Genomic DNA, 21972 nt, shown 5'->3' with positions numbered 1-21972 from the left:
AACTGCTTGGTAATCATCTCTAATGCAGCCCTCTGTTCCCTCTGGGTTTCCTGTATTTCACGCACCGCATCATTGGGCTGATGTGGAATCGTCATATCCCCTGGATTTTCATTTTGTTGCATGTTATTTCTCTGATTAAATCGGCCTCCTCCATAACCTCGCTGATAGAAACCGGACGATCCATACTGCTCTGGTTGGCTCTGGAACTGGTGGTTTTGTTGGTTCCCTTGGAAGTACTGTGGAACATAACTCACCATTTGGTTACTTGACTGCCTTCCCTGGTTGCTGTACCGGGGGATTTGGTGTTGGTATCCTCACCAGTCTCCTTCCTTTTGTCGGCTTGACCAATTGGATTGTCCTCCTCTTGACCAGTTCCCTTGAGGGGCACTTGACCAACCTGCCTGACCCCCTTGCACTCTGTTTCCTCCAGTGTTTGGTCTATCCATGATTCGGGACGGCCAGTTGGACTGCCCGTCAGAGGAGTGCGTCTGCTGTGGAGGGGGTAGTTGTGGTTGATTCTGATTTTGATCGGTCCATCTGAAGTTTGGGTGATCCCTCCATGGAGCATCTCTCTGCTTCCCCTGGATCCAGTTGCCATTTGCATTCCAGTGGCCTGCGGCTTTCACTTGCTCAACCTCAGGGGGAAACTCGCAGTAGTAGTAATGATGTTCCTCTGGCGGCGGTGGTTGCGGCACATACTGCGTTTCTTTGGGTGCAGTTGGTGGTGGTGGTCTGGCTTTCTCCACTGCCTCCAGCAGCCTTTTCTCCATTTGCTCAAATCGAGCTTCTAGCTTTTCATCATTGCGCTCCTCTGCTGCGTGCACTGCCCCTCGTCTGTACTGCCCTCGGGTTGTCTCATACGACCGCTTGGCCTCGATTAGCCTCTCCAGAATAATCTTAGCTTGGCTAAAAGGGGTTTTTGAAAATCCCCTAGAGCTGCAAGGTTGAGGTCGTTCTTGCTGTCCACCGTGAGTCCGCCGTAGAAGATCGAGTAGATCTCTTTTTCTCCCAGCTTGTGGTTGGGGCATGCTTGAAGCAGCCCTTGAAATCTGTCCCAGTATTGGCCGAGGGGCTGGTCGTACTCTTGTCTGGACTTTGTAATCTCCCTTTTCAGGGCACTTGTCTTTGATGCTGGGAAGAAACGGTCGAGGAATATCATGCGGAATTCCGCCCAAGTCCTGATGGATGCCTCTGGTAGCCTTGACAGCCATACTCCTGCGTCCCCTTTCAAAACGAAGGGGATAGCCTTGAGCCTGTAATCTTCAGACGTGGATCCAGCCGAGACGGGCTGAATATCGCAGTATCGGTAGAACTCCTTCAGAAAGGCGTACAGACATTCCTTCGAGAGACCGTAGAAGTAGGTCAAGACGGCCAGCACTCCTGATTTGATAGCGATGGTCCGCATCCCAGGAGTGGCGACAATGGCACGTGTGGGCTCCTTCTCATCATGAGCGTGCAAAGAGCCGATTCCCGAGTCGTCGATGACAACGGCCATCTCTGCTTCTGTTTGCTTTGGTGGTGGTGGTAGTGGGTTTTGCTCAGCTGCTGCTGCTGCCTCTAAAGCTGCTCTGTAACGAGTGGTAACTACGCCGGCTTCCTGGACTCTCCAACGATTGTTAATTCTTCTATATATCAAAGGATGATTCCAGTAATCGCCTTGGTGGTACCTTCTCATCAGCAGCAAGAAAAACAAATAAGAAAAGAAAGAAATAAACTATTTACTCCTACGCACTACACACAAACATAAAGTAATACCATGCTTCCCCGGCAACGGCGCCATTTTGGCGGGCTCGGAAACGCGCGGATTAAGATTGGATCAAGTTATATGGAGGATAACTGAATCGGTTGGACCAGTTAGCAAATTTTCGTTGCCACTTAATCGAATCAATCCTCGAACCGAAACGCGCCATAGATAATATTTATAACTCCCGATTTCGCACTACTTTAACAGTAAAGCGGCAAGTTTGTGCTCGATCCCACAGAGAAGTTGGTGTGTCGAGTGTGTGAGTAGTGAACAGGGGGGTTGGCTGCTGCCACACTTTAACTTGGGAGTTTTAACTACGGTTTTTATCTAGGCAGAATTCAAACTAGCTAGCTTGATCAACGGAAATTTAAACACCGGGTCAAGTAAATTGCAGGTAATAACAGAAAAGTAAATGCGCGATTTAAAAGAGTGAATAACTTCGATTAAACTAAGATACGATTACAGCGTGAAAATAAACTAAGCTAACACTTTGAAAATAAAGAAAGTGGTAAACTGAGAAGAATCTCAGCGGGAAACTTAAGTTACGCCGACAGAAATGGTTATTTTGCAGCGCTCCCTTCGGTCGCCCTTTTAACTATGCTATCTAAGCTAAACTAGAGATCTGAACTAAGCTAAGCTAAGAGAGCAGAACTAAGCTAAACTAAGCTAGAGAGCTGAACTAAGCTAAACTAAGCTAAACTAGGCGGAAAGTAAAGTCTCGGATACCTTCTTGTGGTGGCGCAGCCTCTATTTATAAGCTCGATTCGGCCTCCAGCTGGATAACGATCTTGACAAGGAATATTCACTCATGCAGAGGATGAGCGACTCATTGATTGCTACGTACTCTTTCTTCTAGAATAACGACGCTTTTGGATAACAAATTTCTGATCGGTTCGTCCTGGCGTCTTCACAAGCTGGCACGTGCCCCCTTCTAGAACGTCGTCCTGGGTAACAGAATGGTGCGCCACATCCAGCTCATTTCCTCACGTTTTCCTTCTAGAAACCAGCGGTCCCTACTTTAACTGCTTGACCTCGCCCCTTGATCAACTCCCCCGATTTTTGGCATTTTCGCCTTTTGTACGTGCTTGATCAGTTCGGCCTTGCTGCCTTGGACAAGTAGCATTTCTGCACATTTTAACACTTGTTTGCGCGATAAACCGATCAAGTAGTATATGTTTTACCCCCAAAACCGATGCATGAAATGAGCCTTATCAATAAGACACCCATCGGACGGCTAGGTTCGCATCCCGTGCATTCAACAGGTGACTATGGTTACAAGCCCCAACAAGAAGACTTTCAGCAGGTGGTCTATGGGTTCACACTATGCGAAGTTAGGAGGTCGTTTGGTCGTCCGGGCTCAACCATAAGACACGTAGTGGGTAGCTCAAAAAGTTTATCGTATCCAAAAGAGTTCCAACAAAATTTGTGTCATTTCAAAAGTTTCTATTTTTTAATTCGCATCTTTTCTTTTTATCTCTCTTACTTTATCAATTATATAATTATTAAAATTCATGTCATTTCAAAAGTTTTTAGTTTTAAAAGATGGGTAGTAATACATTAGAATCAAACTAGTACTATATCAAAAATAGTCAATAAAATACTCATGCACCATTTATGTGATTGTACATTTAAAATGTATTCCCTCCGTCTTAATTAAATTGAGACATTTCCTTTAAGCATGAAAATTAAAAAATTATATTAAATAAGTTAAATAAATATAAAATAAAATAGAACAAGAAGTTAAGTAGTATAAAAATGAAAAAAGAATAAAATAAAAATATTTTGATGTTTGTTTTTATTGAAAATGAAAATAATTTAACTAAGTTGGAACAATAAAAAAGGAAAATACTACTAACACTAATCACCTTAGTTTGAATGGTAAAAGTAACATTTTACTATATGCAAACTAGAATCCGTGCCACAATTTATTGCTACTCTATTTATTGTTATTATAATATTCATATATAGCATTAATTTCAAACGGTAGTTAATTATACTTATGGAGTATCAGAAAGTTTAAAGTTACTTTGAAAAAAGAAAATAGGAGTACTATATAATTTTGAAAATGAATGAGATTTAATCGAATAGTTTAGGAATAATTATAGTTAAATAGTAGAGTGTACTTCCTCAGTTCCAAAAAGGGTGTATTTCCTTTTTCGGAAAAAATAAAATAACTAATCATTTTTACTTTATTCTATTATTTAATTTACTCTCTTTTATCTTTTATATTTTTTTCCCTTTTTTCTATTCTGTTTTATTTTCATTTAATTTAACATAATTTTTTATTCGCTGTGTCTAAAAGTTTTATCATAATTTAGTTGGAACTAAGTACTCGGTACTAATTATGTCCCATGTTAAGTGGAGAGTTGATTTGTTTTTTCTTATATGTTTTTTTTCTCTTATATTTTATTGTTTTTTATTTTATTATTTATATTTTTAATTTTAACATATCAATTTATAAATTTTATGTTTAAAAATAGTGCTCATGTTTTTTACGATACCTTGTTCCGAAAGATAACCTTATCAACTGAGACGGCCTACGTGTCAATCACTTAGAGGCTGCCGAATAGTTTCATGCATTTCCCATTTTGTTAGTGGACGACATGGGCCCCACTTGCGCAACTCTTTTGGAAATTTTATTGCTGTCTCGGTGAGTCCGTGTAATACGTATAATTAGATGATATTTTATTTTCAGTCCATCAAAAATTATCTTATTTTGTTATTTAACGATGTTGAAAAAATTCATCTCATCTTAAAAATTGAAAATTTCTCTGTTACACTTTATCATTTTTTCTCTTCTTTCTCATATTTTATCTATTTTTTTCTATATCTCTCTTACTACTTTTACTTTACCAATCTCTTTTTTATTTCTGTACCAATTTCTAATTTAATTGGTAGCTAAATTTAATTTTGATTCTGATTTGGTTATTTTTTACTACAAATGATATTCATAATTAAATTTATAATTTTAATTTTATAATTAATATATTTAAGAATTTTATAGTAGCAATAATTTTTTTAATTTTTTACTTTCTAAAAGTTTTAGAGAAAGAGAGAGAAAGAAGATCTGACATAAAGTGATTGAAAAATTGAAGTGAATAATATCATTTTAGATACTGAAACTATAAGAAAATATCATATTCAATACTAGAGAGAGATAAAGAAAATATCAAATCTAGTACTCCTTATGAATACATAGATAAGAAAGTACATAAATGCCCTTCATGTCCTAGGAGCATTTTTGGTGCAAAATTGTGATGAATAGTTAAAAAGTATCAAAAATGTGATTACACCTTAGTTCAGGGACTACCCACGATATTTTTAAAGTTTAGGTACTATTTGCGTGTTAATTAGTTAGCAATTGATTACAACTCTATCCCTGACCAAACACCAAAAATAAGTTTTGGTGTTGAAATCTTCTCCAATAATACACCAAACTCAAACTCATTTTTAGGGTTTTTTTGAAACAACACCAAACTCAAACTCAAACTCAAACTCATTTTTGAAACTCATTTTATTCCATTTTTAGTATGCAAACTCCATAATCCACCAACTTCTTACACTCACAATCCAATATAAAACTAATACTTTAAATGAGTCCCACATTTCACTCAATTTCTCATTTTACTTTTTCTACACAAAGTCAAATTAAATGATGGACGGAGGGAATAGTTTTTATAAGTAGAAATCCACCTCCATTAGTACGTGCTATATTTCAACCTAATTAAAAATTGTGTATTTGAATGATAAATATTACAAAAGAATGCCATTTCTTATAGTTTATCTAATACATATTAATTGACTAGATTAACATGGATTCAAATATGAATAAATTGAGTTAGTCGAGTTTGATTCCGCAAATTAATTATCGAAGATCGATCTATCTCAACTAACAGGAAAATTAAAAATAAGCCACGAATCATTAATATATATATATATATATATATATATATATATATATATATATATATATATATATATATATATATATGGTTTTGATCTATGCAAAGCACATTCTTAATATAAAAATGCAGAACCAAGCATACAAAGGTCATTTTTAAGTCATCATAAGTTTATTTTTACATCATTATAGTAATGATGACATAAAATAATCTTAACATGACCTCAAACCCGAATTTTATAATATGACCTAAAACTACTTTATAATGACCCTCCGTGTTTTTATTTAATTATTGACCATTAGATTGTCAAATCTCATGGTCAGGATTTGGTCTGGATTTTGTATTGAAATCAATTTTTGTATTGATCATTTTCCTATATATATATATAGAGAGAGAGAGATGTGATCAAATACAAACTCTCTATAATACAAACTATACAAACTGATGTCAACGGAGTGTACAAATTATGTCAACGGGGGCTGATATCAACAGGGACTGATGTCAACGGAGTGTACAAATTCTGTCAATGGGGGGGCTGATGTCAACGGAGTGTACAAATTCTGTCAACGGGGGCTGATGTCAACATGGTGTACAAATTATGTCAACAGGGGTGTACAAATTCTGATTGTTCGATGTCAACGGAGTGTACAGATTTGTAGGAAATGTTGACATTAGAAAAATCTCTTATATTAACCGTTGATTAATTGTATTAAGTGAGTATGATTAAAGTTTGTATAGTTTGTATTTTAGAGAGTTTGTATTTTATCACACCCCTATATATATATATATATATATATATATATATATATATATATATAGGGTCTTGTTAGGTTGAGATTTTTTAGCTTAATTGAGAATTGAGATGCATTTTCAGCCACTCATTTTGAAATGTCAACTGCAAGTAGATTATGTCAACTAAGGGGTATTATCGTCATTTCATTTCAATAGTCAGAATATCAAATGTCAACAACTCGTATTAAAATGTCAACAACTAAAAAAAATTTAATTTTTTTAATTTTTTTAATTTTTTTTAATTTTTTTAAAATTTTTTTTAATTTTCGCGGGATGTCAACTACTGAGACATTATGTCAACTACGATGTGTAGTCTGCACATCAAATGTCAATAGCTCTGCACATCAAATGTCAACAGCTTATAATTGACATTATATATGTGTAGTTGACATGAATTGTATATGTAGTTGACATTATATGTGTGTAGTTGACATGAATTGTATATGTAGTTGACATTACATGTGTGTAGTTGACATGAATTGTATATGTAGTTGACAAAAAAAATAAATAAATAAAATAAATAAAAAAATAAAAAATCGAAAAAAAAATAATTTTTTAAAAAAAATAAAAAAATATTTATTAAATAAAATATATGATGAAATTACAAATATGCCCTTTCACAATTAATTAATGTAAAAATATTTTCCATGTGGCAAATTCTGGACCACTCATTTAATAAAAATGAGTGGCTTATAATGCATCTCAATTCTCAATTAGGCTAAAAAATCTCAATTGATCACAACCCTATATATATATATATATAGGATTGTATTCAAATCCTTTTTCCATATTTTCTCCTATTTCCTTCTTGATCTCAGCCCCAAGATTTTGTCATCCGACGGTTAGATTGATGCCACGTGTCATTTAATAATGCAGATTTTCAGTTAAATAATGCACACCGACTAATAATGCACCGTTATAGTGTAATAATGCAGATTTTCAGTTGAATAATGCACACCGACTAATAATGCACCATTATAGTGTAATAATGCAGATCATCTGGACCGTTGATGAATGAGATCTAACGGTCCAGATTAAGAAGGAACTTAAATCTAAGGGGAGAAAAGGAGTTTAACACTACCCTATATATATATATATATATATATATATATATATATATATATATATATATATATATATATATATATATATATATATATATGGGTGTGATAAAATACAAACTCTCTAAAATACAAACTATACAAACTTTAATCATACTCACTTAATACAATTAATCAACGGTTAGTATAAGAGATTTTTCTAATGTCAACATTTTGACATCGAAAAATCAGAATTTGGACACCCCCGTCGACAGAATTTGTACACTCCGTACATCCCCCCGGTGACATAATTTGTACATTCCGTTGACATCGACCCCCGGTGACAGAATTTGTACAGTCCGTTGACATAATTTGTACACTCCGGTGACAGAATTTGTACACTCCGGTGACATAGTTTGTATAGTTTGTATTTTAGAGAGTTTGTATTTGATCACACCTCTATATATATATATATATAGGGTCATGTTAAAGTCCTTTTCGTGCATTAGATTTAAGTTGCTTCTCGATTTGGAGCGTCCGATCTGGAGGATGGACGATCCGGATTACAATCCTACTTAATCATCCCGTACTTCATTATTTAGTGATTTTCGTTCATTATGAGGGTTAATTAGTAATTTTATGTTCTAAAAAAACGCAAACGTTCTGGGTGAGATTTACGCGGGATTCACCCACTACTTTCCATCTACGCAACGCCGAATCAAATTCCACTTCTCTCTCCCGCTCCGTTCTCAATTTCCCACCGATAGTAAAACCCTAGCCGCCACCACGCAAGGGCTCGCCGTTCATTCTGAAATTCAACGAGTGTTCCGTTGCTGTTCTGAAAAAGATATCACCGCGTTTGCTTCTGGAGGTAGTGTTTTTCGATTGTTATTGGACTGATTCAATCTACGAGTTGTTACAAGTGTGTCCGTGTTTTTGCCCGTAATACACCACCCACACCACGATTCAACCGATTAATCTGTCTGTCTAAATTCATTATATGCATCGTTAGATGAATTCTATATCTGCTGGTGGTGGTCACTGAGAATAGTATGTAGTCGAGTTTGTACATTATTTGCATGATTGTGTGCATTAATATAACTGATGTTGAGTGATTTTGCAGAGCCACCTCACGCAAAACACTACCCTTCAAGATCTCAACCAACGCCGGCTGGAAGGTGAGGGATCTATTTCATTTGCATATAGAATTCCTGGTATTGATGTAAATATTGCAATCCTGTTTTATGCATCATTTGACTGCTGTTGTACATCAGTTTAAGAGTGAATACAATATTTATATGTTCATTACTTGATTGATTGGGTATACGGGTGATTAGGTGAATGCAATATTCCTAAGCGCATTATTTGATTGAATCTATACATTATTTAACTATTAGTATTCATTATTTATAAATTAATAGGGATTATTTGACTGCTTGTGTACATGAGTGAATGGGTGAATGCAATATTTCTGTGTGCAGTATTTATTGAATCTGTACATTATTTACCTAGTAATTTACATTATTTGTCAAGTATTGAGCATTATGTGACTGCTTGTGTACTTGGGTGAATGGCTGAATGCAATATTCTTGTGTGCATTATTTTATTGAATCTGGACATTATTTAGCTAATAGTTTACATTATTTATCAAGTATTGGGTATTATGTGAATGCTTGTGTACATGGGTGAATAGGTGAATGTCATATTCGTAATCTTGTACATGGGTCAAAGAGTGAATGCAATATTTGTATGTTCATTACTTGATCGAATCTGTACATTATGTAGTTATTTCTATGCATTATATATCTTGTTTTATGCATCATTTGACTGCTGTTGTACACGAGTTTAAGAATGAGTACAATATTTATATGTTCATTACTTGAGTGATTATGTTCATTATTTGGCTATTTGAATGCATTATTTATCCTTTTTATGCATCATGTGATTGCTGTTGTACATGAGTCAAAGAGTGAATTGAATATTTGTATATTCATTACTTGGTCGGATCTGTACATTATTTAGTTATTTTAGTGCATTATTTAACATGGTTTATGCTTTATGTGACTGTTGTTGGACATGAGACAATGAGTGATTGCAATATTCTTGGTGCATTTGTTGATTTATTCTGAACATTATTTGATTATTAAAATGCATTATGTATCAGTTTTTAGGCATTATTTTGATGCTTCTGTACAATGGTGTATAAGTGAATGCAGTATAACTGTCCACATTATTTTATCCAGTCTGTAAATTATGTAACTAATTGTATGTTATTATTGTGTATGTTGTACAACATGAAAGTAGCTAAGATTGGACATCGACGAGGCGGTCGATGATATACTGCCAGTAGGAATTAACCATAAATTCAGGGAGCGCTTATCAGAGGCCGGGACTAGTACAGCTCCGGAAGAGACGGAGGATAGGAAACTAAGGGGTAGGAACGTCGACCATCTGTATTGTCGACGAACCCCTACAGAGTTTCTGAATTGTATAAAGAGTTTAACTCCACGGCAGAAGGAAGACGTCACGGAACTTGTACATGAGTCTAAGAGTGAATGCAATATTTGTACATTATTTAGCTATTTCTATGAATTATTTATCTTGTTTTATGCATCAATAGACTGCTGTTGTACACGAGTCTAAGAATGAATGCAATATTTGTATGTTCATTATTTGAGTGATTTTATACATTATTTGGCTATTTGAATGCATTATTTTTCCTGTTTTATGCATCACGTGGTTGTTGTTGTACATACTAGACCCTAGCCCCTAGGCTTGTTAAACCCCTAGGGAAAACAAGAAACATGCGCCAAACATCGAAATACGGCACACCTGAAATTAAACGGATCAGGATAAATGTTCATTACATATCACATAAAATGCATTACAGAAACTAAACTACACATTATACTACACTAAAATGTACATTATGTATATCTGTTTTAAAAAATACCTACGCGCTATACATGTGCAACCCGAGATGAATTACTGCAGCTCGTGTATTTATACAACATTTTTTAGACTTATAACATACTACACCCTAGCCTCTGGGCTTGTTAAACCCTTAGAGAAAACAAGAAACGTGCGCTAAATATCGAAACACGACACAGCTTAAATGAAACGAGACAGAATAAATGTTCATTACATATCACAAATAATGCATTACAGAAACTAAAACTACGCATTACACTACATAATATGTACATTATTTATATCTGTTTTTAAAAATGCCTACGCGCTATGCATGTGCAACCCCAGACGAATTACTGCAGCTCGTGTATTTAGACAACGTTTTTTAGACTTTGATCATACTACATCCTAGCCCCTAGGCTTGTGAAACCTTTAGGGAAAACAAGAAATGTGTGTAAAACATCAAAACACGGCACAACCTAAATTAAACGGGTAAGGATAAATGTTCATTACATACCACAAATAATGCATTACAGAAACTAAACCACGCATTATACTACACAATATGTACATTATGTATATCTGTTTTAAAATATACCTACGCGTTATGCATGTGGAAACCCAAACGAATTACTCCAGCTCGTGTATTTGGACAACGTTTTTTAGACTTAGAACATACTACACCCTAGCCCCTAGGCTTGTCAAACCCTTAGGGAAAACAAGAAACGTTCGCCAAACAACGACACACGACACAACTTAAATTAAATGGGTCAGGATAAATGTTCATTACATATCACAAAGAATGCATTACAGAACCTAAACTACGCATTATACTACACAAAATATACATTATGTGCAACCCCAGACGAATTACTTCAGCTCGTGTATTTGGAAAATGTTTTTTAGACTTAGAATATACTACACCCTAGCCCCTAGGCTTATCAAACCCTTAGGGAAAATAAGAAACGTTCGCCAAACAACGACACATGGCACAACTTAAATTAAACGGGTCAGGATAAATGTTCATTACATATCACAAAGAATGCATTATAGAATCTAAACTACGCATTATACTATACAAAATATACATTATGTGCAACCTCCGACGAATTACTGCAACTCGTGTATTTGGACAACGTTTTTTAGACGCGTATCGAATCATCTTCTCGAACTTTTTGCATATTTGGACAACCGTACGACGCAGCGTCGCCACCGAGGTGCGACTCCACCTCCAGCTCAGACCGCTACGCGAATCTCCCTTTAATTCTCGGCATCGTCTCCGCGTACGCTTTCCTCGACGCGTATCGAATCGTCTTCTCGAACTTTCTGTTCTTCCTCTTCTCTCTGTACCTCAGCACCCTCGCCTCTCTATCCATTCCCAGCACCGCCACGCTCTCGCTCTTCCCCAAGCTCTCCGCCGCCTCCGGCACCACCCCCACCTCCATTGACGACGACAACACCTGTAATTAGCAATTTCAAAATCAATTGCGCATATCCACCAAATTAGGGTTTATCAAATCAAAAGAGGGGAACAGGAGCATACTCTCTGGCTGATGGATTGCGAGGTGAAATTGTACATGAATGGCTTGGGCACCGCGTAATCCATTTCAAAAGTGGGGAATCCGTTCACGACGGGACCCGGTACGTATTGACCCGATTCGTTCTGCACCGGCACGACTCCGTCGGAGGAGAAGGAATTAAACTAAATCTGGAACCAATTTTTCTGAGAAACTGCAATAATCCGCATGGAGGAAATCTCGCAGCATTCCATAACTAATTAGAATAGATAATCTCTATTCTACCCTTCTCACGTTAATAAATCATAAAATCTGATAATTCCATTCAAATATTTAATCCATTGGATCAGCACAAATACACGGTTGAGATTAAAAAGAAAATTGGATTAAGTAGAGGAAAAGGATTTGAATACAATCCTATATATATATATATATAGAGTTGCGATCAATGTCGAACCAATTTTAAAGACCGAACTAGAGACCAAATCTGGGCCATTAGATCAAGTTTATTTGATGAGATGTGCTGCTGTGTAAATTTTTCGGTCTTCATTACAAGCCCATTTTACTTCATTGTATAGGTTTATTACTTCATTACGTACGTAATACCTTGAAACTACAACATGTTTTTACTTTCTTCTAGTAAGTTTTGAAATGATTCAACATATGTTTCATTTGAATTCATTTACCTGAATTTTTACTTTATTTACATTAAAAAATGCAATTTATTCAAGTGCGTTTATTACTTCATTCAGAAACGTTATTACTTCATTGGATAAGGTTTATACTTCATTCCAGTAGGACTTCAAACGCTTCTACACATACTTCATTCTAATAATTTATTACATCATTCCATGTATTTATTACATCATATCAGCGTTGTGGCGGTGGTGATAGATATTGTAGAGAGAAAGAACGGCACGCGACGGCGAAACCGCATTTACGTACTGGAATGAAGTAATAATCATACTGGAATGAAGTAAAAACCTACTGGAATGAAGTAAAAACCTACTGGAATGGAGTTAAATCTTCGTAACATGTTAGTATAACTTATTTACCTTCGGATGAGTTAAAATAGGCTCGTAATGAAGGCGAAAATAATTGATAAATTTGTGTCTCTCATCCATATAAAACTAGATCTAAAAACCCTAATTTGGTATGGTTCGGTGGTTCGGTCTTTAAGAGTGGATTTGTGAATAATGGAAATATATATATATATATATATATATAGAGTTTTGATCCATGCAAAATCATTCTTAATACAAAAATGCAGAACCAAGCATACAAAAGTCATTTTTAGGTCATTGTAAGCTTATTTTTACGTCATTATAGTAAGGATGACATGAAATGATCTTAACATGACCTCAAACCCAAAGTTTATAATATGACCTAAAACAACTTTACAATGACCCTCCGTGTTTTTGTTTAATTATTGACTATTGGATTGTCAAATCTCATGGTCAGGATTTGGTCTGGATTTTGTATTGAGATCAAGTTTTGTATTGATCATTTTCCTATATATATATATAGAACCAAGCTGAGGAATGCGCATATATAGTTTTATTGTGTAAAATATTCTGCTGTTAACATCAACAATCAAGATTGTCAATGCCATAGAATTTAAATTAACAAAATTACACATGAAAAAATTAATAGTATTTCATAATAATATTAGCATTGACCAACGCCAACCCTATCTCAAGTAAACACTCTCACCCAATATTTTATCCAAGGAAATCATAAGCTCATCAAATCGTCACGTTCCCTCAATTGTTTTATTTGGCACATGGCCAAAAAATAAAAATAACTGATATACAGTATAAAAAATTAAATAATGGTCAAATATTCGTTTACATGGAATGGAAACAACTAGAAATACTTTAATTAAATGTGCGACGTGGACATGAGTTTTGTATTAAGCAAATTGCATAATTATACATCCATGGGGATCTTTTTTGTTGTTTATTGGTTTTAGACATGTGGTCAGCATCACTTGCAATTTAAATTTTTGGTGTTTCTTTTTGATCCTCAAATCTATATATTTATACAAATGTGGAGTTATGTTTTTATTCTATTTTTATGCACCTCTTTCTAACCATTTTTTAAAATAAAAATAAAAATAAAAAATGCCAGCCATCTGTCCTTTCTACTGACACTCTTTTTTTACTTCCTCTGTCCCCAACTAATCGTCCACTTTTGTCATTTTCGTCCGTCCCTCGTTAATTGTCCATTTTTACTTTTTTTTTTCATAAATGGTAAGTAGACCCCACGTTCTACCAATTCATCTCACTCACATTTTATTTTAAACCTAATATATAAAAGTGAGATAGACTCTTATTCCACTAACTTTTTCAACTCACTTTCCTTTATATTTCTTAAAACTCATGATGGAATCAAAGTGAACAATTATTGGGAGACAGGGGAGTACTTATTAATAATGTTAATTACTTTTATCTTTATATTATTTTCGTTTCACGTGAATGAAACGAGCAATATAATTTTAGCACTTATATAGTATAACGGTAATAATATGGCTTTTAGGGGAAAACTATGTTATGTTATGTTACGTGGTAAATACATTTTTCATACAAAATGCATAACACTTGTTTCAAATTGGTACAAAAGGTTTCAAGTTATCATAACTAATACAAAAAGTTATGTTTATGTTCCATTTTAATATAAATAGTAACCATAGTCTTAACTCCATTATATATGGTGCTTATATGGCATTTGACTAATCAAACTACACCAAGATTTAAGCAATTTTGGTGTAACAACGTATGGCAGGTTAGTTCAGTGAAATTTAAAATCAATGTATGATAGGTTCGGTAAGATTTAGAAATTCATCATACTCGATTGATTTCATCAAATGCTGCAAATGCTCCTATGTTATAATAATAATAATAATAATAATAATAATAATAATAATAATAATAATAATAATATGTATCTCAAATAATCTACATATTAGAATCTTCGCGTGCCATCAACAAAAAGATAAAAAACTATCTCTATCCAGTGACCAACGAGCAAAACTAGTAACCCAAAATATTAGACTTAGTCTTCTTTAACGGTTAGCAACTTGAATATTCATTATTTCAATAGCAGACTAACACTTATTTCTTCACAGTTCGCAGACGGCAACTCCATATGCAACGTGCTCAATAGGGTCTGGGGATTGAATTGGATCTGTCGTGGAGTGATACGAGTCCTTTAGTTTAGATATATTTTATCTTCCATATCTTTTGTTTAGTTATCTTTTGATTCATAGTATCTTTTCGTATCTTGTTTTCTTGTTCCCTAAGCTAGTATTCTAGTATTATAAATAGGACTAGGTTGTTATCGTTTTATTCATTCAATCAATTAATGAAATATTTTCTCAGAGCTGACCCTCCCACCATCTCGAACCGAAGCTACACCGCTGCCCGACGGAAAACATTCCGCGCACAGCAACTGCTTTGGTTGTCGAGTCCCGCCTTTCCGCCGAGCTCTAGCTGCAGGACAACACTACTTCTGCAACGCTGACGGGAAGGATTCCCGCGTGCCGCGTCGAAGTCAGACGATCATCATCCACCACAGCCACGCCTCAGTCCGTCAACATGTCATACGAGTACGCCGGCTATCACCGTCATCAATATGATTTCCCTCAGGCCACTCAGCTATTCCGTCCCTACCAGCCGGCCCAACCTCGCCGTGTAACCAGTTGGGACCCTCCGAGCAGCCGGGTGGAAGTACTCCGTCCGCCGTCGTGGCCTGATCCAGAATCACCCTGCGTCTCACACCACCTGGATCCACTTGATCGTCGCCCACGACCGAGATACCAGCCCATCGGGTACCGTGATCGCGCGCAAGACGCTTGGCCCCGACACCGCGGTGGCTACATCGAGAGGGGTGGCCACCTATCTGATCGCGGAGATCATCAGACCCAATTAGGGTTTGATCGCTACCCGACAACCGCAACGCAGCGGCACCGCCCAACGTGCTGGGACCCACCGGCGCAACAGCATGACCGCGGCTACCTGACCGTTGACCGTCCCCGACGCTCGGAGACGTGCTGGGACCGACCTCGCCCTCAGGAGGAGGTGAGAGCGCGAGTCCAGCCCGCCTCCCACCAGCCCCGCTACTCCACCGAAATGCCAACGCGGGACCTGTACAGTCAGCCCGCACGTGTGACCAGTCAAACTCCGGAGCAGCCACGCCTGCCGCTAATACGAGTCTCCCAGGCGGAGAAGTCAGAACGGTCCAGGTTGGGTCTCTGCTGGCACTGTCCCGAGAAATGGGTGATGGGACATGTGTGTAAACAACGCATTCTCTGTTATGCGGATGATGGGGAGGAGTTTGAGGAGAACATTCAAGATGAGAATTTAGCCGAAGAGAAAACTAATAATACTCCCACGATAGTATTCGGTGATGATGTTCCCCATGACATTACCGAAGTTCACAATGATGGCGCTCCTCTTGATGTTCAAAACAACGAGTCCCCTGGAGAGTTCCTCAAGAACAAAGGGATTGTCAAGAACGACAGTGAGCCATCGCAAGTGCTCGTTGGGGTATATGATGAGAAGATTGGTGAAAAGGATGAGACATTGCTAGAAGATAAAGATGAGGATGGTTCTATTGGTGAAGTGAAGGTCATAGTATCATTTAATGTTGCTCGAGAGTCACCCCATGATGTTCAAAATTGTTGGGGTAAGGAAGGAGGTGGTGATTACACCGTTTTCCATGAAATTGCTTGTATCTATAAGGATTTGAATGTTGGTGATGTTACAAGTATGAAGCAACGATCAACATCGCTCGACATCGATGCAAGATTGATTCCCCCGCGAAATAACACGCCGTGTTTAAGCATTCAGGAATGTGTGGCAGAGCTTTCCAGTTTAGCGTTGAATTTGGACGATCACATTAGTCCACCTTCGTTGATTTTTTATGGCTGTGATGAAGGGAGACGTTCAACTGTTCGGTGTGCGTTTGATCCAGGAGGAGATGCCTCGCCGAAGCTTCTACTTTCCACTCTCTCTGCTGCTTCGTGGTTCCCACCTTGAGGACAAGGTGGATTTTAATCGTGGGGGAGTTGATACGAGTCCTTTAGTTTAGATATATTTTATCTTCCATATCTTTTGTTTAGTTATCTTTTGATTCATAGTATCTTTTCGTATCTTGTTTTCTTGTTCCCTAAGCTAGTATTCTAGTATTATAAATAGGACTAGGTTGTTATCGTTTTATTCATTCAATCAATTAATGAAATATTTTCTCTCTCAAAGATAACGTATGTTTTCCAATCCTAGTTTTGGATTCCCTCCGCCGATCCTAATTGGACGCCGGAGTATTCTATCAATCGCCGAGTTATCTGCCCGACGGGAGCGACTCCCGCGCACAGAAACTCTGCAATCGTCCGCCGAGCCTGTTGGCCGCCGGAAATTTATCTCCACCGCCGAGCGAAACTCGCCGCCGGTGCTTGTTAAGGGAAACGCCCTTAACATGGAGTCGACGACAACTCCGAACCCCGACTCCGGTGGTACTAGTGGCCATCCACACCCCTGACCCCCTGCACAAACAAATGAAAAACAACCTCACACTACTACTGTACACACTTCAATAAACCAGAGAAAATAATGATAATGGAAAAAAGCTCTATTTAAATTCCAAGAGGTGAAAACACCAATATTATCAGGAACTCCAACAAATTCTAACATAAAGACAATATATTAACTCCCAACAAGAACTAGGCACATTTAGGCTCTGTACCTCCCAAGTACTATCAAATGCTACGAGCGACCATATTCATCATTTCATTTAGCACAGATTAGTAAATGAGAGAGATAGAGATGTTTTATGGAGGTCTTGCTTGAGTCACTTCTCTAAAGGGAACGTCAAAACTTATTTACAGAGAGTTCAGAATAAATATCTCATAATTTCTCATTTTTTTATTTAGTTGATGAGTAAAATGCCACATAAGCTTATAATTAAGACTGTGGTTATGATTTGTATTAAAATGAAAGTCAGCCGAACCTTTTGATGATAACTTGAAACTTTTTGTACCAATTTGAAACAAGTGTGATACATTTTGTATGAATAATGTATTTACCCCATTATGTTATGATAAATGTATGAATACATAAATAAAGAAAAATTCTGACCTACCATGAATTCATCACTACAGCCTTGATGCAATACATCTTATAAATTTATACCTGTCCTTCACTTAATCCCCGATATATGTTTTTATTTTTAATTTTATAATTTTAATTAGTCCTTGTATGAGAATAGCAATTCGATCTAGATACATACACATGCCAATTAGTATAGGTCAACAACTTTTTATCTACTACTTATATTATTAAGTAGGAAAGTAAATAACAAGAAATAGTATATGGGAACTCTTTATTTTATACATCCAACAACGAGTGTTTTCATTAGCCCTTCTTTAATAGGCTCTAATTTTCTCGAGACAATCCACATCTTCTTTAATTTTTGGCCTACATGTAATTAAATTAATGCAACTTCAGCCCAAACCATCATTTCCAATGATGCTCTTGAATAATTCTTAAGTCCAACTACTTGAAATAAGTCATGTTATGCATCTTTGAACTTTTGATCTCCATCATGCAATTGGTTGAGTTTTCAAATAACAGTTCACTGAGTACATCAGTTTCACAAAAAACGATTCTATCTATCTATCTGGTAGCTAGATCTAGGACATAGATCACTATGATTAATTTTCAAAGTTAAAGCAACCAAATAATTTATTCCACAATGAAGTTTGCGAAGATGAAGACATTCGAACAAAATGCTGTAGTTTCAAAAATTCGCGAAGGAAATGTAGTCCCCAAACCAAGTTGACGGACAAAATTTGAAGGAAATACTACTAGATTTCGGGCAAAGTTTATGATTTTTGTTACTATTTCCCCTAAATTATAATTAATCCAAAAACAAATCTACCATTTGGGCCTAAAAGTTTTTTGAAGCCCAATAAAACCTTGAGAGGTATTCCCGAAAATTGAATGACAATATTGACGCAAGTAAAGTAACAAATTCTCATCGATAGAAAGAAAATGGCAGGAGAAGAAGATGCAAACCTAGCGAGATTTCTCCAATGGGCAACCGCGCTAGGAATCTCGGATTCTCCCAATTCCACGGGCACTTCATCCTCTTGTCTCGGCCTTTCTATGCGCATTTCTCATTTTCCTGAAGCCGGCGGGTAGAGTTCAAACACTTATGCATAATTCTCTCTGTGAATCGTCTGCTGGAGCTATGAACTCATACCGATGTTTGATGCAGGAGAGGATTAGCTGCTACGCGTGCTTTAACGAAAGGGGAATTGGTATTGAGAGTGCCGAAGACGGCTTTGATGACCAGCGATAGCCTAATTAGCAGTGATCGGAAATTGGCTACTGCTTTGGGGAAATTCAATTTTCTCTCCCCTACTCAGGTGCCTTAGTTGTTTCATTCCTGATTTATAGAATGATTTTAGCTATGATTGTGCTTATACATTTGACAAATCTGATTCTTTTAGCCATAACTAAATTAGTTTAGTGTACATAATAGAATCACTTTGAAGCGATTAAGTTGTATGCTGGACTTGCATCAAATCTTTAGTGATGAATGGGGATTAGGTAAAGGATAGGTATACATGTGGCAATTATCCACAATAAATGTGTGATGTTGGCTAGATTTGAACTTATTGCAGGTATTGTGCGTTGCGTTACTGAACGAAATGAACAAGGGAAGAAGTTCGTGGTGGTATCCATACCTAAAGCAGTTGCCTCGTAGTTATGACTTGCTCGCAAGTTTTACTCAGTTTGAGATCGAAGCTTTACAGGTTAGTTTCGGTTGATACATTTGTTTGCAGTATCTGGTGTTATTCTTCTGAGGATAAATTATGTAAACACCATTTGGAAGAACTGTGGGTTTTAAGAGCAGTGTAAAACCACTTGTAGATTGATGATGCCGTTTGGACTGCAGAAAAGGCTGTTCATAAAGGTAAAATGGAGTGGAAAGAAGCTACTCCGGTACTATCGGAACTTAACATCAAGCCTCAGCTCACTACTTTCAATGCTTGGCTATGGGCTTATTCAACCGTAAGCACCTATCTTTCAATCCTTTATACGATTTTGGTGCATTCTTCCTATGCCTTAACCCCCAACAAAATGAAGTCATTTTATATAACATAACTTCTTTAATCGATAGCTTTGTTTTCTAGTTGAGCATACTTCTAAGTTCTAACTTATGATCTTGATAAATTGTTTTACTTTTCACTGATCCATATCTCAAAACTAAAAAGTAAAGTAAAAAATGGCAATTTGACACAAAGGATGATAAATGAGTATGCTTTCACCCTTTTGTTTTGCAACAATTTTCAACATTAGATACAATAATTTATTCATGGTCTTATTTGAAGATATCTTCACGCACTATGCATATACCCTGGGATACTGCTGGTGCTTTATGTCCCGTTGGAGACTTCTTTAACTATGCACCTCCTGACGAAGAACCCCATCAGTTGGACGAGTCAGAGGCAACTGATATTGACTCTTTTTTAACCTCTGTCGATAAAGGAGAAAAAGAAGATAGCTCAACAGAAGACCTTGTAGTTGCTAACCCAGATAAGTTAACTGATGGTGGTTATCATGAAGGTCTTACTAGCTATTGCTTCTATGCTAAGAGAAACTATGAAAGAGGAGATCAGGTATTGGTCATATATTCTGTTCACTTGTTTATGCATTTTGTTTCAATATGAAAATCTGTGTTGTTATTTTTTTTTGCATCGAGACCCACTTCTTGTGATTCAACTTTATCCTATTTGATGGATTTCCTTTTTACTATCTAAAGGAATCAGTGGTTCCTAGGTGATTCTCTTGCATGTGACCATTATTAGAGTGATAACTGGTAACTATGTTCATTGAAAATAATAAAGCCTTCTTAGATATTTGAGGTTTAAGCAAATGACTGTGTACTCATCTCTAAAGACTTAGAAAGTAATCAATTAAAAATGATAATTTTCAAGAAATGCAACCGCTATCTAATTGTAGACATTCATAAATATGCCCTAATGGAGAAACTCTATTCTTAGAAAAATTAATTGAAACATATATGCATACGCCATTGGTTTGTTGTTTGAGGTAAGTTCATTAATTTATCTATCTGCAGGTTCTTCTGAGTTACGGTACATACACAAACATGGAGCTTCTCGAACATTATGGATTCATTCTGCAGGACAACCCAAATGACAAGGCTTTTATTTCCTTGGAAAGTGAAATGTATTCCCTTTGCTCGTGGCCGAAAGATTCACTGTACATTTCTCAAGATGGCACGCCGTCTTTTGCCCTCCTATCCACTCTCCGTTTGTGGGCAACTCCTGTTAGCAAGCGGCGAACAGTTAAGCACATTGCATATTCGGGTCACCTGATCTCCGTTGCGAATGAGGTTGCGGTAATGGAATGGACAATGAAGAAATGTCAGGAAGTCTTGAGCAGTTGTTGGACCTTAATGGATGAAGATATGCAACTGCTGCATATCATCGACAACATTCACGATTGTAATGGGGAGGAAGTGACTTCATCCCAGGCTATACGAGATGAGATTGGTTCTTTCTTGGCGAAGAATAGTGTTAAGAGTGGGGCGAAGAAAACAAGGTCGATTTCAAGATGGAGGTTGGCTGGGGAGTGGAGATACAGGTACAAAAGAATTTTATCAGATTGCATTACACATTGTGTGAAAACGTTGGATAATCTTTCAACTCTCTAATATTTATGTTTTTGTTTCCATTGCCTTTTACTCGGTAGAGAATTTTCGAATGCGTCTCAGGACATATATAGAAAATTTATTCATTCAGAGAAAGTTTAACAACATTTTTATGGCTTTGAATGATGACCTCATGGGCAACTAAATAAAATTCCTCACTTAATAACCAATATTGTAAGGGTGTGTTTGCTAGCTTATATAACTCCAAGATATATAATACTCCCTCCGCTCCGTCCCACTTTAGGATTCCCAATTGAGATCGGCACAGGTTTTAGATATGTATAGGAAAGTTGATGAAAAAAGATAGTGTGTCTATATCTATTATTTCA

At 36.6% G+C, this 21972-nt stretch overlaps 2 protein-coding genes across 2 annotated transcripts; one reads left to right on the top strand and one right to left on the bottom strand.

The window, feature by feature from the left end:
* Positions 1-11469: 11469 nt before the first annotated feature.
* LOC121764902 (zinc finger protein CONSTANS-LIKE 5-like) lies at positions 11470-12122 on the bottom strand. Its single transcript, XM_042160927.1, has 2 exons — positions 11932-12122; positions 11470-11848 (listed from the first exon to the last, which is right to left on the bottom strand). The coding sequence occupies exons 1-2, from the start codon at positions 11992-11994 to the stop codon at positions 11633-11635; spliced, it is 279 nt and encodes a 92-aa protein (XP_042016861.1). The 5' UTR covers positions 11995-12122; the 3' UTR covers positions 11470-11632.
* A 6800-nt stretch (positions 12123-18922) lies between these two features.
* LOC121766182 (protein SET DOMAIN GROUP 40) lies at positions 18923-21666 on the top strand. The gene is made up of 6 exons (XM_042162534.1): positions 18923-19100; positions 19181-19331; positions 19590-19721; positions 19840-19980; positions 20301-20588; positions 21050-21666. The coding sequence occupies exons 1-6, from the start codon at positions 18955-18957 to the stop codon at positions 21644-21646; spliced, it is 1455 nt and encodes a 484-aa protein (XP_042018468.1). The 5' UTR covers positions 18923-18954; the 3' UTR covers positions 21647-21666.
* Positions 21667-21972: the final 306 nt, after the last annotated feature.

The sequence above is a fragment of the Salvia splendens genome, chromosome 14, assembly GCF_004379255.2.
Source record: "Salvia splendens isolate huo1 chromosome 14, SspV2, whole genome shotgun sequence".
In the NCBI taxonomy this organism is placed as follows: domain Eukaryota; kingdom Viridiplantae; phylum Streptophyta; class Magnoliopsida; order Lamiales; family Lamiaceae; genus Salvia; species Salvia splendens.
Note: the sequence above shows the minus strand (reverse complement) of the source record. Positions and strands in the feature narration are given on the sequence as shown.

What these genes read in the sequence shown, in the direction of transcription:
- LOC121766182 (XM_042162534.1), top strand. Translation starts at nt 18,955, where the DNA reads ATGGCAGGAGAAGAAGATGCAAACCTAGCGAGATTTCTCCAATGGGCA. An exon ending in CATTTTCCTGAAGCCGGCGG is followed by an intron (nt 19,101 to 19,180) that starts GTAGAGTTCAAA and finishes TGTTTGATGCAG; the next exon opens with GAGAGGATTAGCTGCTACGC. An exon ending in ACTATGAAAGAGGAGATCAG is followed by an intron (nt 20,589 to 21,049) that starts GTATTGGTCATA and finishes ATCTATCTGCAG; the next exon opens with GTTCTTCTGAGTTACGGTAC.
- LOC121764902 (XM_042160927.1), bottom strand. Translation starts at nt 11,994, where the DNA reads ATGGATTACGCGGTGCCCAAGCCATTCATGTACAATTTCACCTCGCAA. An exon ending in CGCAATCCATCAGCCAGAGA is followed by an intron (nt 11,849 to 11,931) that starts GTATGCTCCTGT and finishes TGCTAATTACAG; the next exon opens with GTGTTGTCGTCGTCAATGGA.